Source organism: Oncorhynchus clarkii, chromosome 28, assembly GCF_045791955.1.
Source record: "Oncorhynchus clarkii lewisi isolate Uvic-CL-2024 chromosome 28, UVic_Ocla_1.0, whole genome shotgun sequence".
NCBI classification, from domain to species: Eukaryota; Metazoa; Chordata; class Actinopteri; order Salmoniformes; family Salmonidae; genus Oncorhynchus; species Oncorhynchus clarkii.
The window spans coordinates 39,612,256-39,626,809 of record NC_092174.1 but is presented as its reverse complement, the minus strand read 5'-3'; the positions used below and the strand labels follow the sequence as shown (position 1 = coordinate 39,626,809).

Below are 14,554 nucleotides of genomic sequence, written 5' to 3'. Positions count from 1 at the left end.
GTCAATTAGTGTGGAGGGTGTAAAATGTGGTCTGTTGTATAATAATTTTTTAGAAATCTAATCTGGCTTCTGCTCAGGACGCTGTGTTCGTCAAGGAAATTATGTAGTCTGCTATTTATAATACTGCAGAGAATTTTCCCCAAGTTGCTGTTAATGCAAATTCCTCTTATTTGGGTCAAATTTTTCTCAATTTTTGTAGATTGGTGTGATCAATCCCTGGTTCCAAATATCGGGAAAAATACCTGCAGTGAGGATAATGTTGAAGAGTTTGAGTATAGCCAATTTGAATTTGTGGTCTGTGTATTTGATCATTTCATTTAAAATACCATCAGCACCACAGGCTTTTTTGGGTTGGAGAGTGCATAGTTTTTCCAATAATAATTTTCCAATAATTGGGGTATCCACACGATTCTGATAGTCTTTGACTGCTGATTCAAGGATTTGTCATTTTTATTTTTTGTTTCGGGCTCTCTCTTTGTCCCGCTCTCTCTCTCCCTCTGTCCCTCGCCCCGGCTCTTTCGCCTCTTTCCCTGTCCAGGTTGACCTCCGCCTTAGCGCAGCACAAACGGGCTGTGAGACCGTCTAGGAACGTCCAGTCGTCTAAGAACCCTCTGAAGATGCTGGCGGCCAGGGAGGACATCAGACACGAGTACACTGAGCAGAGACTCAACATCGGCCTCATAGAGAGCAAGAGGATGAGGGATGAGAAGTGTGAGTGTGTGTATGTTACATGTATGTGTGTTACATGTATTAGAGACCATTTCAAAGGTTTAGTCATCAGAAGGCTTTATATTGAAATCTTATGCTTCTGTCATAGGAGCGTAAGAGTACACTTATATTTAGGAGGTTTTACCTAAGCACAGAATCTGTGTGTGCACCCCTAATATATTTTCACACACTGCTCACTCCTCCTCCTATGTGCTTTAGTGAATAAGAGTCCTCCTCCTGTGTGTTTTTAATGAATAATAGTCCTCCTCCTGTGTGTTTTTAATGAATAATAGTCCTCCTCCTGTGTGTTTTTAATGAATAATAGTCCTCCTCCTGTGTGTTTTTAATGAATAATAGTCCTCCTCCTGTGTGTTTTTAATGAATAATAGTCCTCCTCCTGTGTGTTTTTAATGAATAATAGTCCTCCTCCTGTGTGTTTTTAATGAATAAGAGTCCTCCTCCTGTGTGTTTTTAATGAATAATAGTCCTCCTCCTGTGTGTTTTTAATGAATAATAGTCCTCCTCCTGTGTGTTTTTAATGAATAATAGTCCTCCTCCTGTGTGTTTTTAATGAATAATAGTCCTCCTCCTGTGTGTTTTTAATGAATAATAGTCCTCCTCCTGTGTGTTTTTAATGAATAATAGTCCTCCTCCTGTGCGTTTTAGTGAATACTAGTACGCAGATGTACTCAGATGCGGCCCTGGCTGGGCTGTCCAGTAAGGAGAACTCAAACAACGTGAGTCTGAGGAGCGTCAACATCTCCGAGCAGATGTCCAACAACAGCGCTGTGCCCTACAAGAACCTCATGTTGATGCAGGTCAAAGGTGAGATTCCTTCTGCGCTACTTCCTTCTGCCTATAGTAAGGTTATAACATTTGCAGAAATACTGGTTGAAAGATTCCATCTTATTCCAGGAATCTTCCAGGATTTCTGGAAAACCTGGGAATTTTGTGAAAGTTACTGTATGTGTCTACAGTATCTTTCACATTCATTTGACAAAGAGGCATATAGATAGCGTGGATATGTACTAATCAACATTGTTGAGGTCCACTTTAAAACGTCTAACCAACGTTGGTTTTGGGGCAAGCTATCAGTTCAAAATCAGGATGTTGACATTGAGGTTGCTCGACGTCATAGTGAAAGCTAAACAGGACATTTTAGAGTGAACATATTCCCTAGGTTTTTCCTGAATGAGAACAGGTTCTGTTATTTCTGGAGGACTCTGTCATTGGACCAAATCAGTGGCCTTGTTGTTAGCGTGTGCCCTGAGATTGGAAGGTTGGGGGTTCCATCCCTGGTAAGTGTCTGCGTCAATCTACAGCCTGTCCAGAGGTGGATACTCTTTTACGTCAAGCTGCGTTACTATAGAAACAGGAGACGGGCTCCATTCTGGTTCTGACCAGGCTTACCTTACTGCGTACATTGAGGTAGAATGTTGCATCACATCAAACAGAGGTTTTTCCTCTGACGTCACTTATCCATCAGATGAGAGAGTGTCTCTGGGAGGGATGGAGGAGGAAATGGATTAGAGTTCGAAAGAGAAATAGCATCATGACGGGATGGTTAAAACCTGCAGTTTACACACATACATACAGTACTGTGCAAAAGTTTTAGACAGGTGTGAAAAAATGCTGTAAAGTAAGAATGCTTTCAAAAATAGACATGTTAATAGTTTATATTTACCAATTAACTAAATGCAAAGTGAGTGAACAGGAGAACAATCTACATCAAATCCATATTTGGTGTGACCACACTGACTTCAAAACAGCATCAATTCTTGTAAATGTAGGTACACTTACACAAAGTCAGGGATTTTGTAGGCCTATAGTCAGGTGTATGATTAAACAATTATACCAAACAGGTGCTAATGATCATCAATTCAATATGTAGGTTGAAACACAATCATTAACAGAAACAGCTGTGAAGGAGGAATACAACTGTGTGAGGGTTAGGGCCCTGTCAAAAGTCATACACCATGGCAATACTGAGCACAGCAACAAGACAGAAGGTAGTTCTACTGCATCAGTAAGGTCTCTCTCAGGCAAACATGTCAAGGCAGACAGGGGTTTCCAGATGTCCAAGCTCTTTTGAAGAAGCACAAAGAAACGGGCAACGTTGAGGACCGTAGACCCAGTGGTCGGCCAAGGAAACTTACTGCAGCAGATGAGACACATCATGTTTACTTCTCTTCGCAATCAGAAGATGTCCAGCAGTGCCATCAGCTCAGAATTGGCAGAAAACAGTGGGACCCTGGTACACCCATCTACAGTCTGGAGAAGTCTGGTCCGAAGCCTTCATGGAAAACTTGCGGCCCAAAAGCCAGACATCCGACGTGGAAACGAGGCCGAACGACTCAACTATGCACGGAAACACAGGAACTGGGGGGCAGAAAAATGGCAGCAGGTGCTCTGGACTGATGAGTCAAAATTTGAAATATTTGGCTGTAGCAGAAGACAGTTTGTTTGCCGAAGGGCTGGAGAGCGGTACACAAATGAGTGTCTGCAGGCAACAGTGAAGCATGGTGGAGGTTCCTTGCAAGTTTGGGGCTGTATTTCTGCAAATGGAGTTGGGGATTTGGTCAGAATGAATGGTCTCTTCAATGCTGAGAAGTACATGCAGATACTTATCCATCAAGCAATACCATCAGGGAGGCATCTGATTGGCCCCAAATGTATTCTGCATGACAACGACCCCAAGCATACAGCAAAAGTCATTAAGAACAAACTTCAGCGTAAAGAATACCAAGGAGTCCTGGAAGTGATGGTATGGCCCCCCACAGAGCCCTGATCTCAACAATATCGAGTCTGTCTGGGATTACATGAAGAGAGAAGCACCTGAGGCTGCCTAAATACACAGGAAAAACTGTGGTTAGTTCTCCAAGATGTTTGGGCCAACCTACCTGCCGAGTTCCTTCAAACTGTGTGTAAGTGTACCTACTAGAATTGATGCTGTTTTGAAGCCAAAGGCTGGTCACACCAAATAATGATTTGATGTAGATTTTTCTTCCGTTCACTCACTTTGCATTTAGGCCAGCCCATATAATCTATTAACATGTCTATTTTTAAAAGCATTATTACTTTACAGCATTTTTTCACACCTGCCTAAAACTCTTGTATACACACACACACACACACACACCGACAGACTAAACTAATCCAGCCAAGGACAGCAGACTAAACTGACCAGACGTCCTTCTAGGCACTTACCATTGTGAGGGAAACAGCCAAGGACAGCAGACTAAACTGACCAGACGTCCTTCTAGGCACTTACCATTGTGAGGGAAACAGCCAAGGACAGCAGACTAAACTGACCAGACGTCCTTCTAGGCACTTACCATTGTGAGGGAAACATTATGTATTCAACTTATTTGTTGGCTATGTAGCAATTATTTACTTAACAAACAGTCAGATATTTCTGTCCTGCTAATACTGTGTTTTATGGTCTCCACTCTGCGCCCTCCAGCTAGTCTGGATGTTGAGGACATGGCTTCTACGAGAGAGAGCTTGAAGCTGACAATTGATTGATGTCGGTGATTAAAAGCTGGAATTCTATAGACAAGATGTGGTGTGTGTGTGACTCGAGATAGAGAGAGCCTGGAGGAGTTGAGAACAATGCCTCATTGTCTCATCTTCCTGGCATCTGGGACACTTAAGTAAAATACCATCCTGTGTAGATAACCAAGGTGGCTTATGGGAAGGTTAGAAATGACTGACTAAGCAATCTTGGTATCAGCTATATAAAAACTGTGCATCGTCTGTGGACTCTCAGAGGCTAGACTCTGACTAACCGTCAGTCAAGACTGGTGGGCTGACGGTCTCATTATTGCAATAATGAATCGATATTAAATAAAGATGATTGTTTGAAGAAATGACCAAGTCTCTCTCAGTACTGAATTTCCACAACACTGCCAAGCTAAGCATATGACACTCAAAGACATTTGCTATGCCCGTTTGACTTGCTGCTATGCCAGTTTGTTTGCCTTATTGATGCACTAGCCATATATTTAGGCAGATCATTTCTTTTTAATTATGTTTTATACAGTATGATATATTTATGTGTATTTCTGCATATATACCAACATGTTCAAATAAACCTACATCTATCAGCACGCTCTTCTCATATAGTTTCTCGCTGTCTCTATCCTATCCAACAAAAAAATACTCTTAAAAATGTTCTGTAGCTTCACTCTTCTCTCTCTATCACCCAGGCCGCCGTCACATTCAGACCAGACTAGTGGAGCCCAGAGCCTCAGCCCTGAACAGTGGAGACTGTTTCCTGTTGGTTACTCCTCAGCACTGTTTTGTCTGGATGGGAGAGTTTGCTAACGTTATAGAGAAAGCCAAAGTGAGTCCCCCGCTGTGTGTGTGTGGCTTTGGTGAAATCCATAGTGAATCCCCATCTCCCTGTGCCAGACTGCGTCAGCGTTTAATAATGACTTTCCCCATCTCCCTGTGCCAGACTGTCAGCGTTTAATAATGACTTTCCCCGTCTCCCTGTGCCAGACTGTGTCAGCGTTTAATAATGACTTTCCCCGTCTCCTTGTGCCAGACTGTGTCAGCGTTTAATAATGACTTTCCCCGTCTCCCTGTGCCAGACTGTGTCAGTGTTTAATAATGACTTTCCCCATCTCCCTGTGCCAGACTGTCAGCGTTTAATAATGACTTTCCCCGTCTCCCTGTGCCAGACTGTCAGCGTTTAATAATGACTTTCCCCGTCTCCCTGTGCCAGACTGTCAGCGTTTAATAATGACTTTCCCCGTCTCCCTGTGCCAGACTGTCAGCGTTTAATAATGACTTCCCCCGTCTCCCTGTGCCAGACTGTCAGCGTTTAATAATGACTTTCCCCGTCTCCCTGTGCCAGACTGTCAGCGTTTAATAATGACTTTCCCCGTCTCCCTGTGCCAGACTGTGTCAGCGTGACTTTCAAGGGGGCCTCCCGGGTGGCGCTAGCTGTGCCACCAGAGACGTTGGGTTCCATGGGGCAACATACAATTGGCCAAGCGTCGTCCGGGTTAGGGAGGGTTTGGCCGGTAGGGATATCCTTGTCTCATTGCGCACTAGCGACTCCTGTGGTGGGCCGGGCGCAGTGCACGCTAACAAGGTCGCCAGGTGCACGGTGTTTCCTCTGCCACATTGGTGCGGCTGGCTTCCGGGTTGGATGTGCGCTGTGTTAAGAAGCAGTGCGGCTTGGTTGGGTTGTGTTTCGGAGGACGCATGGCTTGCGACCTTCGTCTCTCCCGAGCCCGTACGGGAGTTGTAGCGATGAGACAAGATAGTAGCTACTAAACAATTGGATACCACGAAATTGGGGAGAAAAGGGGGTAAAATTCAACACAAAAAAAATAAAATAAATAAATAATGACTTTAAGGATTAAGAAAATGTCTTGTTTGTTAGCTGGAATTTGTGATTAAAAACTTTTGGGGGCAGGCTGATGTTTAATAAGGCTGATGTTTAAGTTATTTTGGATGGGATTTTTAAATGACTCCTTATGTTACTTTATAGCATGTCTCCTCAAAGGACCGTATTGAAGTAACCATATTGTCTTTCATAGGCGTTAACTCTATGGGCCCTGGTCAAAAGTAATGCAGTTTATAGGGAATAGGGTGCTATGGGCCCTGGTCAAAAGTAATGCAGTTTATAGGGAATAGGGAGCAATGGGCCCTGGTCAAAAGTAATGCAGTTTATAGGGAAAAGGGAGCTATGGGCCCTGGTCAAAAGTAATGCAGTTTATAGGGAATAGGGAGTGATTTAGGGGCTCAGCCACATACTGTTGAGATGCTCTGCTCTCTCATTGGAGCAGAGAGCTGTGCCATCTGTTCTTACAGCAGCTCTTATTCCCCATGAAAAGTGTCCTGTTTGTGTACAGTAGACAGTTTCAAACAAACAGACTGTAGCTTGATTCGCCCAGGCTACTTAGCTTGTTTCGCCCAGGCTACTTAGCTTGTTTCGCCCAGGCTACTTAGCTTGTTTCGCCCAGGCTACTTAGCTTGTTTCGCCCAGGCTACTTAGCTTGTTTCGCCCAGGCTACTTAGCTTGTTTCGCCCAGGCTACTTAGCTTGTTTCGCCCAGGCTACTTGGCTTGTTTCGCCCAGGCTACTTGGCTTGATTCGCCCAGGCTACTTGGCTTGATTCGCCCAGGCTACTTGGCTTGATTCGCCCAGGCTACTTGGCTTGATTCGCCCAGGCTACTTAGCTTGATTCGCCCAGGCTACTTGGCTTGATTCGCCCAGGCTACTTGGCTTGATTCGCCCAGGCTACTTAGCTTGTTTCGCCCAGGCTTCTTAGCCTGATTCGCCCAGGCTACTTAGCTTGTTTCGCCCAGGCTACTTAGCTTGTTTCGCCCAGGCTACTTGGCTTGATTCGCCCAGGCTACTTGGCTTGATTCGCCCAGGCTACTTGGCTTGATTCGCCCAGGCTACTTAGCTTGATTCGCCCAGGCTACTTAGCTTGTTTCGCCCAGGCTACTTAGCTTGTTTCGCCCAGGCTACTTAGCTTGTTTCGCCCAGGCTACTTAGCTTGTTTCGCCCAGGCTACTTAGCTTGTTTCGCCCAGGCTACTTGGCTTGTTTCGCCCAGGCTACTTGGCTTGTTTCGCCCAGGCTACTTGGCTTGATTCGCCCAGGCTACTTGGCTTGATTCGCCCAGGCTACTTGGCTTGATTCGCCCAGGCTACTTGGCTTGATTCGCCCAGGCTACTTAGCTTGATTCGCCCAGGCTACTTGGCTTGATTCGCCCAGGCTACTTGGCTTGATTCGCCCAGGCTACTTAGCTTGTTTCGCCCAGGCTTCTTAGCCTGATTCGCCCAGGCTACTTAGCTTGTTTCGCCCAGGCTACTTAGCTTGTTTCGCCCAGGCTACTTGGCTTGATTCGCCCAGGCTACTTGGCTTGATTCGCCCAGGCTACTTGGCTTGATTCGCCCAGGCTACTTAGCTTGATTCGCCCAGGCTACTTGGCTTGATTCGCCCAGGCTACTTGGCTTGATTCGCCCAGGCTACTTGGCTTGATTCGCCCAGGCTACTTGGCTTGATTCGCCCAGGCTACTTGGCTTGTTTCGCCCAGGCTACTTGGCTTGTTTCGCCCAGGCTACTTGGCTTGTTTCGCCCAGGCTACTTGGCTTGATTCGCCCAAGCTACTTGGCTTGATTCGCCCAGGCTACTTGGCTTGATTCGCCCAGGCTACTTGGCTTGGTTCGCCCAGGCTACTTGGCTTGGTTCGCCCAGGCTACTTGGCTTGGTTCGCCCAGGCTACTTGGCTTGGTTCGCCCAGGCTACTTGGCTTGGTTCGCCCAGGCTACTTGGCTTGGTTCGCCCAGGCTACTTGGCTTGGTTCGCCCAGGCTACTTGGCTTGGTTCGCCCAGGCTACTTAGTTTTTCCTCAGTCATTGTATTTGTTTCACTAGCTCTAGTATTTAACTGGTATCATTAGGAAGACATTGAACTACAGTATGGAGACCCTTGACCTGTCAAGGTGAATGTTGACTCATCATTACAACGTACAGTACTGCTGGTAGAACACAACAAGCAGGCTCTGACATTGTAACCTCCTACAAACAATCAGTCTGGTAATTACGAGGCTGTTGACATTGGTCATTGCAAGTAAATTCAAAGCCTAATCCCCTTACAAGGCTGACACGATTCCTATTCTACTGTATTTATAATATTGACTTGTGAATTTTCAGGTAGTGACATTTTCTCTGTGTTTGTGTGTATGTCTCGTACTGTAGGCCTCTGAGCTGGCCACGTGTATCAAGACTAAGAGGGACCTGGGCTGCAGAGCGAGCCAGATCCAGACCATCGAGGAGGGGGTCAACCCCCAGAACCATGCAGCCACAGAGTTCTGGAAGACCCTGAGAGGACAGCAGACCTACCAGTGTAAGTAGCAGCAGTAGTAGTAGCAGTAGTGGTGGTGGTAGTGGTAGTAGCGGTGGTGGCGGTAGTGGTGGTAGTAGTAGCAGCCGTAGTAGTGGTAGTAGCGGTGGTGGCGGTAGTGGTGGTAGTAGTAGCAGCCGTAGTGGTGGTAGTAGTAGTAGCAGCTGTAGTAGTAGTAGCAGCTGTAGTAGTAGTAGTAGCAGCTGTAGTAGTAGTAGCAGCTGTAGTGGTAGTAGTAGTAGCAGCCGTTGCGGTAGCGGTAGCAGTAGCGGTAGTAGTAGCGGCAGTAGTAGAAGCGGTAGTAGCAGTAGTGGTAGTAGTAGCAGCCGTTGCGGTAGCGGTAGTAGTAGCGGCAGTAGTAGAAGCGGTAGTAGCAGTAGTGGTAGTAGTAGCAGCAGCGTCCATGGCCGCGTCTCAATTCTCCACCCTTCTCCGAAAATGTTGCACTTGCACACTTCCTGTCATTGATCTAAACGCATTAGTGGAATCACTGGCTGGGGGAAGTTTCCACCATTGTTAAATCATGACGTAAAGTGTGCACACTTTGGTAAATGGGTGGGAGAATTGGGACTTTAGCTACATGTAATCTGTAATCTGAAGCCTTTATTTTCATGTTTTATGCCACCGTTGTAGATTATTCTTGATATTTTTGGTGTGTGTGTGTGTGTGTCCTCATACAGCCGCGGGGCCACTGGAGGAAGATGAGCTGTTTGAAGGTGCCATCGTGGAGACAAACTGCATCTTCCGTCTGCTGGAGGATAAACTGGTTCCTGATGATGATCAGTGGGGGAAGGTTCCACGCAGCACACTACTGCAATCCAAAGAGGTACCTGACTGGACTCATCACGAACCACATAGAGCAGATAACTCATAGTAGGAGAGCTGATCTAGGATCAGTGTAGCCGTTTTAGAGCATAATGATTAAGATTACATGGACAGGAGAGGACCTGATCCTAGGTCAGCACTAGGACTAGCAGCTGATCCTATTCTGAGATGTCTGACACACATTATGGCCCCTGGTCCACAGGGTGTGCATTATTTTGGTCCCGTCTCTCCACTGTGTGCCCCCCACTGCAGGTGCTGGTGTTTGACTTTGGCAGTGAGGTGTATGTGTGGCACGGTAAGGAGGTGACTCTAGCCCAGAGGAAAGTAGCCTTCCAGCTGGCCAAACACCTGTGGAACGGAACCTTTGACTACACCTGCTGTGACATCAATCCTCTGGACCCTGGAGGGTGTAACGCACGCATACCCTGGTAGGCTACCAATGCACACACACACACCAACGTGAGCGCACACACACCAACGCATGCACACATACTAACGCATACACATCAACGGACCAACACACACACACCAATAAACACGCACACACGCACCAACACACACTCAGACACACACGCACCAATGTGAGCGCACACACCAACGCATACACATACACCAACGCATACGCATCAACGGACCAACACACACACCAATAAACACGCACCAACGCACACACCAATAAACACGCACCAACGCACCCTCCAACGCACGCACCAACACACACACAGACACACACGCGCACCTACAGACACGCGCACCGACACACACACACCAACACACACGCACAGACGCACACGCACGCACCAACACACAGACTCACACGCACGCACCAACACACAGACACACACACACGCACCAACACACAGACACAGTTTGTCCTAGAGGGGTTTATAATGTCTATAGGTCCTGTGCTAAAGTCTGCTCTCACTTTCTCTTACTGTGTGTATGTGTGTCCCCACAGGAAGGGCCAGGGGCGTCCTGACTGGGCCATATTCGGCAGACTGACACAGCACAATGAGACAATCCTGTTCAAGGAGAAGTTTCTGGACTGGACAGACACTAAGGAACCACAACCAAAGAATAGCAACCTACAAGTCACTGAGCAGAAGGTATATCCTCTTGACTCTCTCTCTTTTTCTCTCTTTCTCGTTCTCTATCTTTCTTTCTCTCTCTTCTTTTTACACATATTTCGTTATCTGTTATGTTTTCATCAGACCCCATGACCCTAGAGTTTTCTGAATGATTCTCGGTCTCTCTCGGTATCTCTCTGTCTCCACCTCCAGGATTTGCCAGGGTGCGTGTGCAGGCCGTATGATGCAGCGTTGATGCTTCCTGTACTCCAGACAGCTGTCAGCACGGTGTTGGATGGGATAAACGTGGGCCGAGGCCACGGCTCTGTGGAAGGAGAGGACAGGATGAGGACTCTAGAGATCAGCACAGTGTCTGTAGATGTCTGGCACATCCTGGAGTTTGACTACAGGTCATTATCTCAACATTCTGGAAACTTTCTCAAAATTCCCAGGTTTTCCAGAAATCCTGGTTGGAATATTTCTGGAATCAGGACATCCTCCAACAGGTATTTCTGGAAAGCGTGTGAATTCTGGGAAAGTGACCAGACTTTTGCAACCCTTCCCGTACTGATCGCAGTAGAAAGATAATGAGTTATTTGTAACTATTTGTATTGTTGTTATCCCAGCCGGCTGCCCCAGCAGAGTATAGGCCAGTTCCACGAGGGAGACGCGTACGTTGTGAAGTGGAAGTACATGGTGAGCACAGCAGTTGGCAGGAGGCAGAACCCGGAGCTGAGGAGCTCCGACCCGGTGAAAGAACAGGGCTGCTACTTCTTCTGGCAGGGACGGAACTCCACCGTGAGAGAGAAAGGAACGTCAGCCCTGACGACAGTGGAGCTGGAGGAGGAGAGAGGGGCCCAGGTACGTGTCGACCCTAAATACTAAGCCTGTGTCTTAAATAGCACCCTATTCCCTATACAGTGCACTTACCAGACCAGAGTGCACTATGTGGGGAACAGGGTGTTTGAGATGCAGCCTAATTCCATGTATATATCTACTGTCACTGATCTGAGAGCAGCCTTAGATGCATATGTCATGTATGAGCCGTGTCCCTGTCGCTGTCCCCGACAGGTCCAGGTACAGCAGGGGAAGGAGCCTCCTTGTTTCCTGCAGTGTTTCAACGGGGGGATGATTATACACGGTGGGAAGAGAGAGGAGGAAGAGGAGAACATACAGAGTAAGGAAGGATCTAGCGCATCTTCTGTTCCAGTGGTGGCTGGTGTCACTTTAAATCAGAAGACCGGCTCATTCTAATGGCTAGAATGGAATTAATGAAAGTTCCCATTGAGTTCCCATTGAGTTCCCATTGAGTTCCATTCCAGCTACCACTATGACCAGTCCTTCTCTCAGCTGCTACCGCTGGTATCTGTGATCAGGACAGTAGTGTGTACGAGTGCGTTCCTGAGCGACTACATTGCTGTTGCATACCAGATCTTACAACGCCTGGATAGGCGTTTTACATATCAGCTAACCACATTATAGCAATCTGGTGCCCGACGGGACAGTCGATTTGGTTGATGCAATAAAAAGCATGAGTAAGGGAACACGACCTGTGTGTGTGTCATACTGACCACGCGCCTCTTCGCCGTCTTCTTCTAGCTGAGTGGCGTCTGTACTGCGTGCGGGGGGAGGTGCCTGCAGAGGGACACCTACTGGAGGTGGTCAGTCACTGCAGCAGCCTTCGCTCCAGGAGCTCCATGATCCTCCTCAACGTCAACAAGGCCCTCATTTACCTGTGGCACGGCTGCAAGGCCCAGCAACACACACGGCTGGTGGGCCTCACCGCAGCTCAGAGGATCAAAGAACAGTGAGTCTGCTGCTCAAATGGCTCCCTGTTGCCTAAATAGTGCACTACTTTTGACCAGGGACTAGTCATCTTTCCTGTCTAGGTACTATGCTGACCAGGAAAAACTATTGTGTAGTGAAATGTGTAATACGGTATATCTCTGTCCCAAACGGCACCCTATTCCCTATTATGATGCACTACTTTTGACCAGGGCCCATAGGGCTGTAGTCTAAAGTAGTGCACTATATGGGGAATAGGGCGCCATTTGGGATGGCCGGTATAATGTAGCTATGACGTGACGCATGGCTTCTGTCTTTTAGATGTCCGTTGGAGGCGGGGCTCCACAGCAGCAGTAAGGTGACCATTACAGAGTGTGACGAGGGATCAGAGCCCACGGGATTCTGGGATGCTGTAGGGATTAAAGACCGGAAAGCCTACGATTGTATGCTGCAAGGTATAGTACAGTTACACACACTGAAATAACACTTAACAATATGGAAAACTGATTATCTGGGTTTAGGTACATGTTAACACTGAGCATGAATTCTCTTGTATTAGATCCGGGTAAATTCAACTTCACCCCTCGGCTGTTCAAGCTGAGCAGTTCTTCAGGGCAGTTTGTGGCTACAGAGTTCTACCACCCCTCCAGAGCTCCAGACATGGTCAGCTCTCTGCCCTTCCTACAGGAGGACCTGTACCGCGCCTCCCAGCCTGGTGAGTCCTATTATACCATAGTAATACATTACACCTGTACTGAGCCTCCCAGCCTGGTGAGTCCTATTATACCATAGTAATACATTAGACCTGTACTGAGCCTCCCAGCCTGGTGAGTCCTATTATACCATAGTAATACATTACACCTGTAAAGACCTGTACTGAGCCTCCCAGCCTGGTGAGTCCTATTATACCATAGTAATACATTACACCTGTAAAGACCTGTACTGAGCCTCCCAGCCTGGTGAGTCCTATTATACCCTAGTAATACATTACACCTGTACTGAGCCTCCCAGCCTGGTGAGTCCTATTATACCATAGTAATACATTACACCTGTACCGCGCCTCCCAGCCTGGTGAGTCCTATTATACCATAGTAATACATTACACCTGTACTGAGCCTCCCAGCCTGGTGAGTCCTATTATACCATAGTAATACATTACACCTGTACTGAGCCTCCCAGCCTGGTGAGTCCTATTATACCATAGTAATATATTAGACCTGTACTGAGCCTCCCAGCCTGGTGAGTCCTATTATACCATAGTAATACATTACACCTGTACTGAGCCTCCCAGCCTGGTGAGTCCTATTATACCATAGTAATACATTACACCTGTACTGAGCCTCCCAGCCTGGTGAGTCCTATTATACCATAGTAATACATTACACCTGTACTGAGCCTCCCAGCCTGGTGAGTCCTATTATACCATAGTAATACATTACACCTGTACTGAGCCTCCCAGCCTGGTGAGTCCTATTATACCATAGTAATACATTACACCTGTACTGAGCCTCCCAGCCTGGTGAGTCCTATTATACCATAGTAATACATTACACCTGTACTGAGCCTCCCAGCCTGGTGAGTCCTATTATACCATAGTAATACATTAGACCTGTACTGAGCCTCCCAGCCTGGTGAGTCCTATTATACCATAGTAATACATTAGACCTGTACTGAGCCTCCCAGCCTGGTGAGTCCTATTATACCATAGTAATACATTACACCTGTAAAGACCTGTACTGAGCCTCCCAGCCTGGTGAGTCCTATTATACCATTATACCATAGTAATACATTACACCTGTACTGAGCCTCCCAGCCTGGTGAGTCCTATTATACCATTATACCATAGTAATACATTACACCTGTACTGAGCCTCCCAGCCTGGTGAGTCCTATTATACCATAGTAATACATTAGACCTGTACTGAGCCTCCCAGCCTGGTGAGTCCTATTATACCATAGTAATACATTACACCTGTAAAGACCTGTACTGAGCCTCCCAGCCTGGTGAGTCCTGTTATACCATAGTAATACATTATACCTGTAAAGACCTGTACTGAGCCTCCCAGCCTGGTGAGTCCTATTATACCATAGTAATACATTACACCTGTACTGAGCCTCCCAGCCTGGTGAGTCCTATTATACCATAGTAATACATTACACCTGTACTGAGCTTCCCAGCCTGGTGAGTCCTATTATACCATAGTAATACATTACACCTGTACTGAGCCTCCCAGCCTGGTGAGTCCTATTATACCATAGTAATACATTATACCTGTACTGAGCCTCCCAGCCTGGTGAGTCC

The 14,554-nt window shown here is 46.9% G+C and overlaps 1 protein-coding gene across 1 annotated transcript in view; it reads left to right on the top strand.

The window, feature by feature from the left end:
• LOC139386873 (supervillin-like) overlaps positions 1-14,554 on the top strand; it is an 80,422-nt gene that overhangs the window by 51,072 nt on the left and 14,796 nt on the right. The window contains exons 23-35 of the mRNA XM_071132733.1: positions 539-711; positions 1,375-1,533; positions 4,917-5,053; positions 8,432-8,579; positions 9,257-9,402; positions 9,654-9,829; positions 10,360-10,507; positions 10,682-10,878; positions 11,095-11,329; positions 11,540-11,645; positions 12,068-12,275; positions 12,575-12,708; positions 12,813-12,968. Coding sequence (XP_070988834.1) covers positions 539-711; positions 1,375-1,533; positions 4,917-5,053; positions 8,432-8,579; positions 9,257-9,402; positions 9,654-9,829; positions 10,360-10,507; positions 10,682-10,878; positions 11,095-11,329; positions 11,540-11,645; positions 12,068-12,275; positions 12,575-12,708; positions 12,813-12,968 — 2,123 coding nt within the window. The remainder of the gene's footprint in view (positions 1-538; positions 712-1,374; positions 1,534-4,916; positions 5,054-8,431; positions 8,580-9,256; positions 9,403-9,653; positions 9,830-10,359; positions 10,508-10,681; positions 10,879-11,094; positions 11,330-11,539; positions 11,646-12,067; positions 12,276-12,574; positions 12,709-12,812; positions 12,969-14,554) is intronic.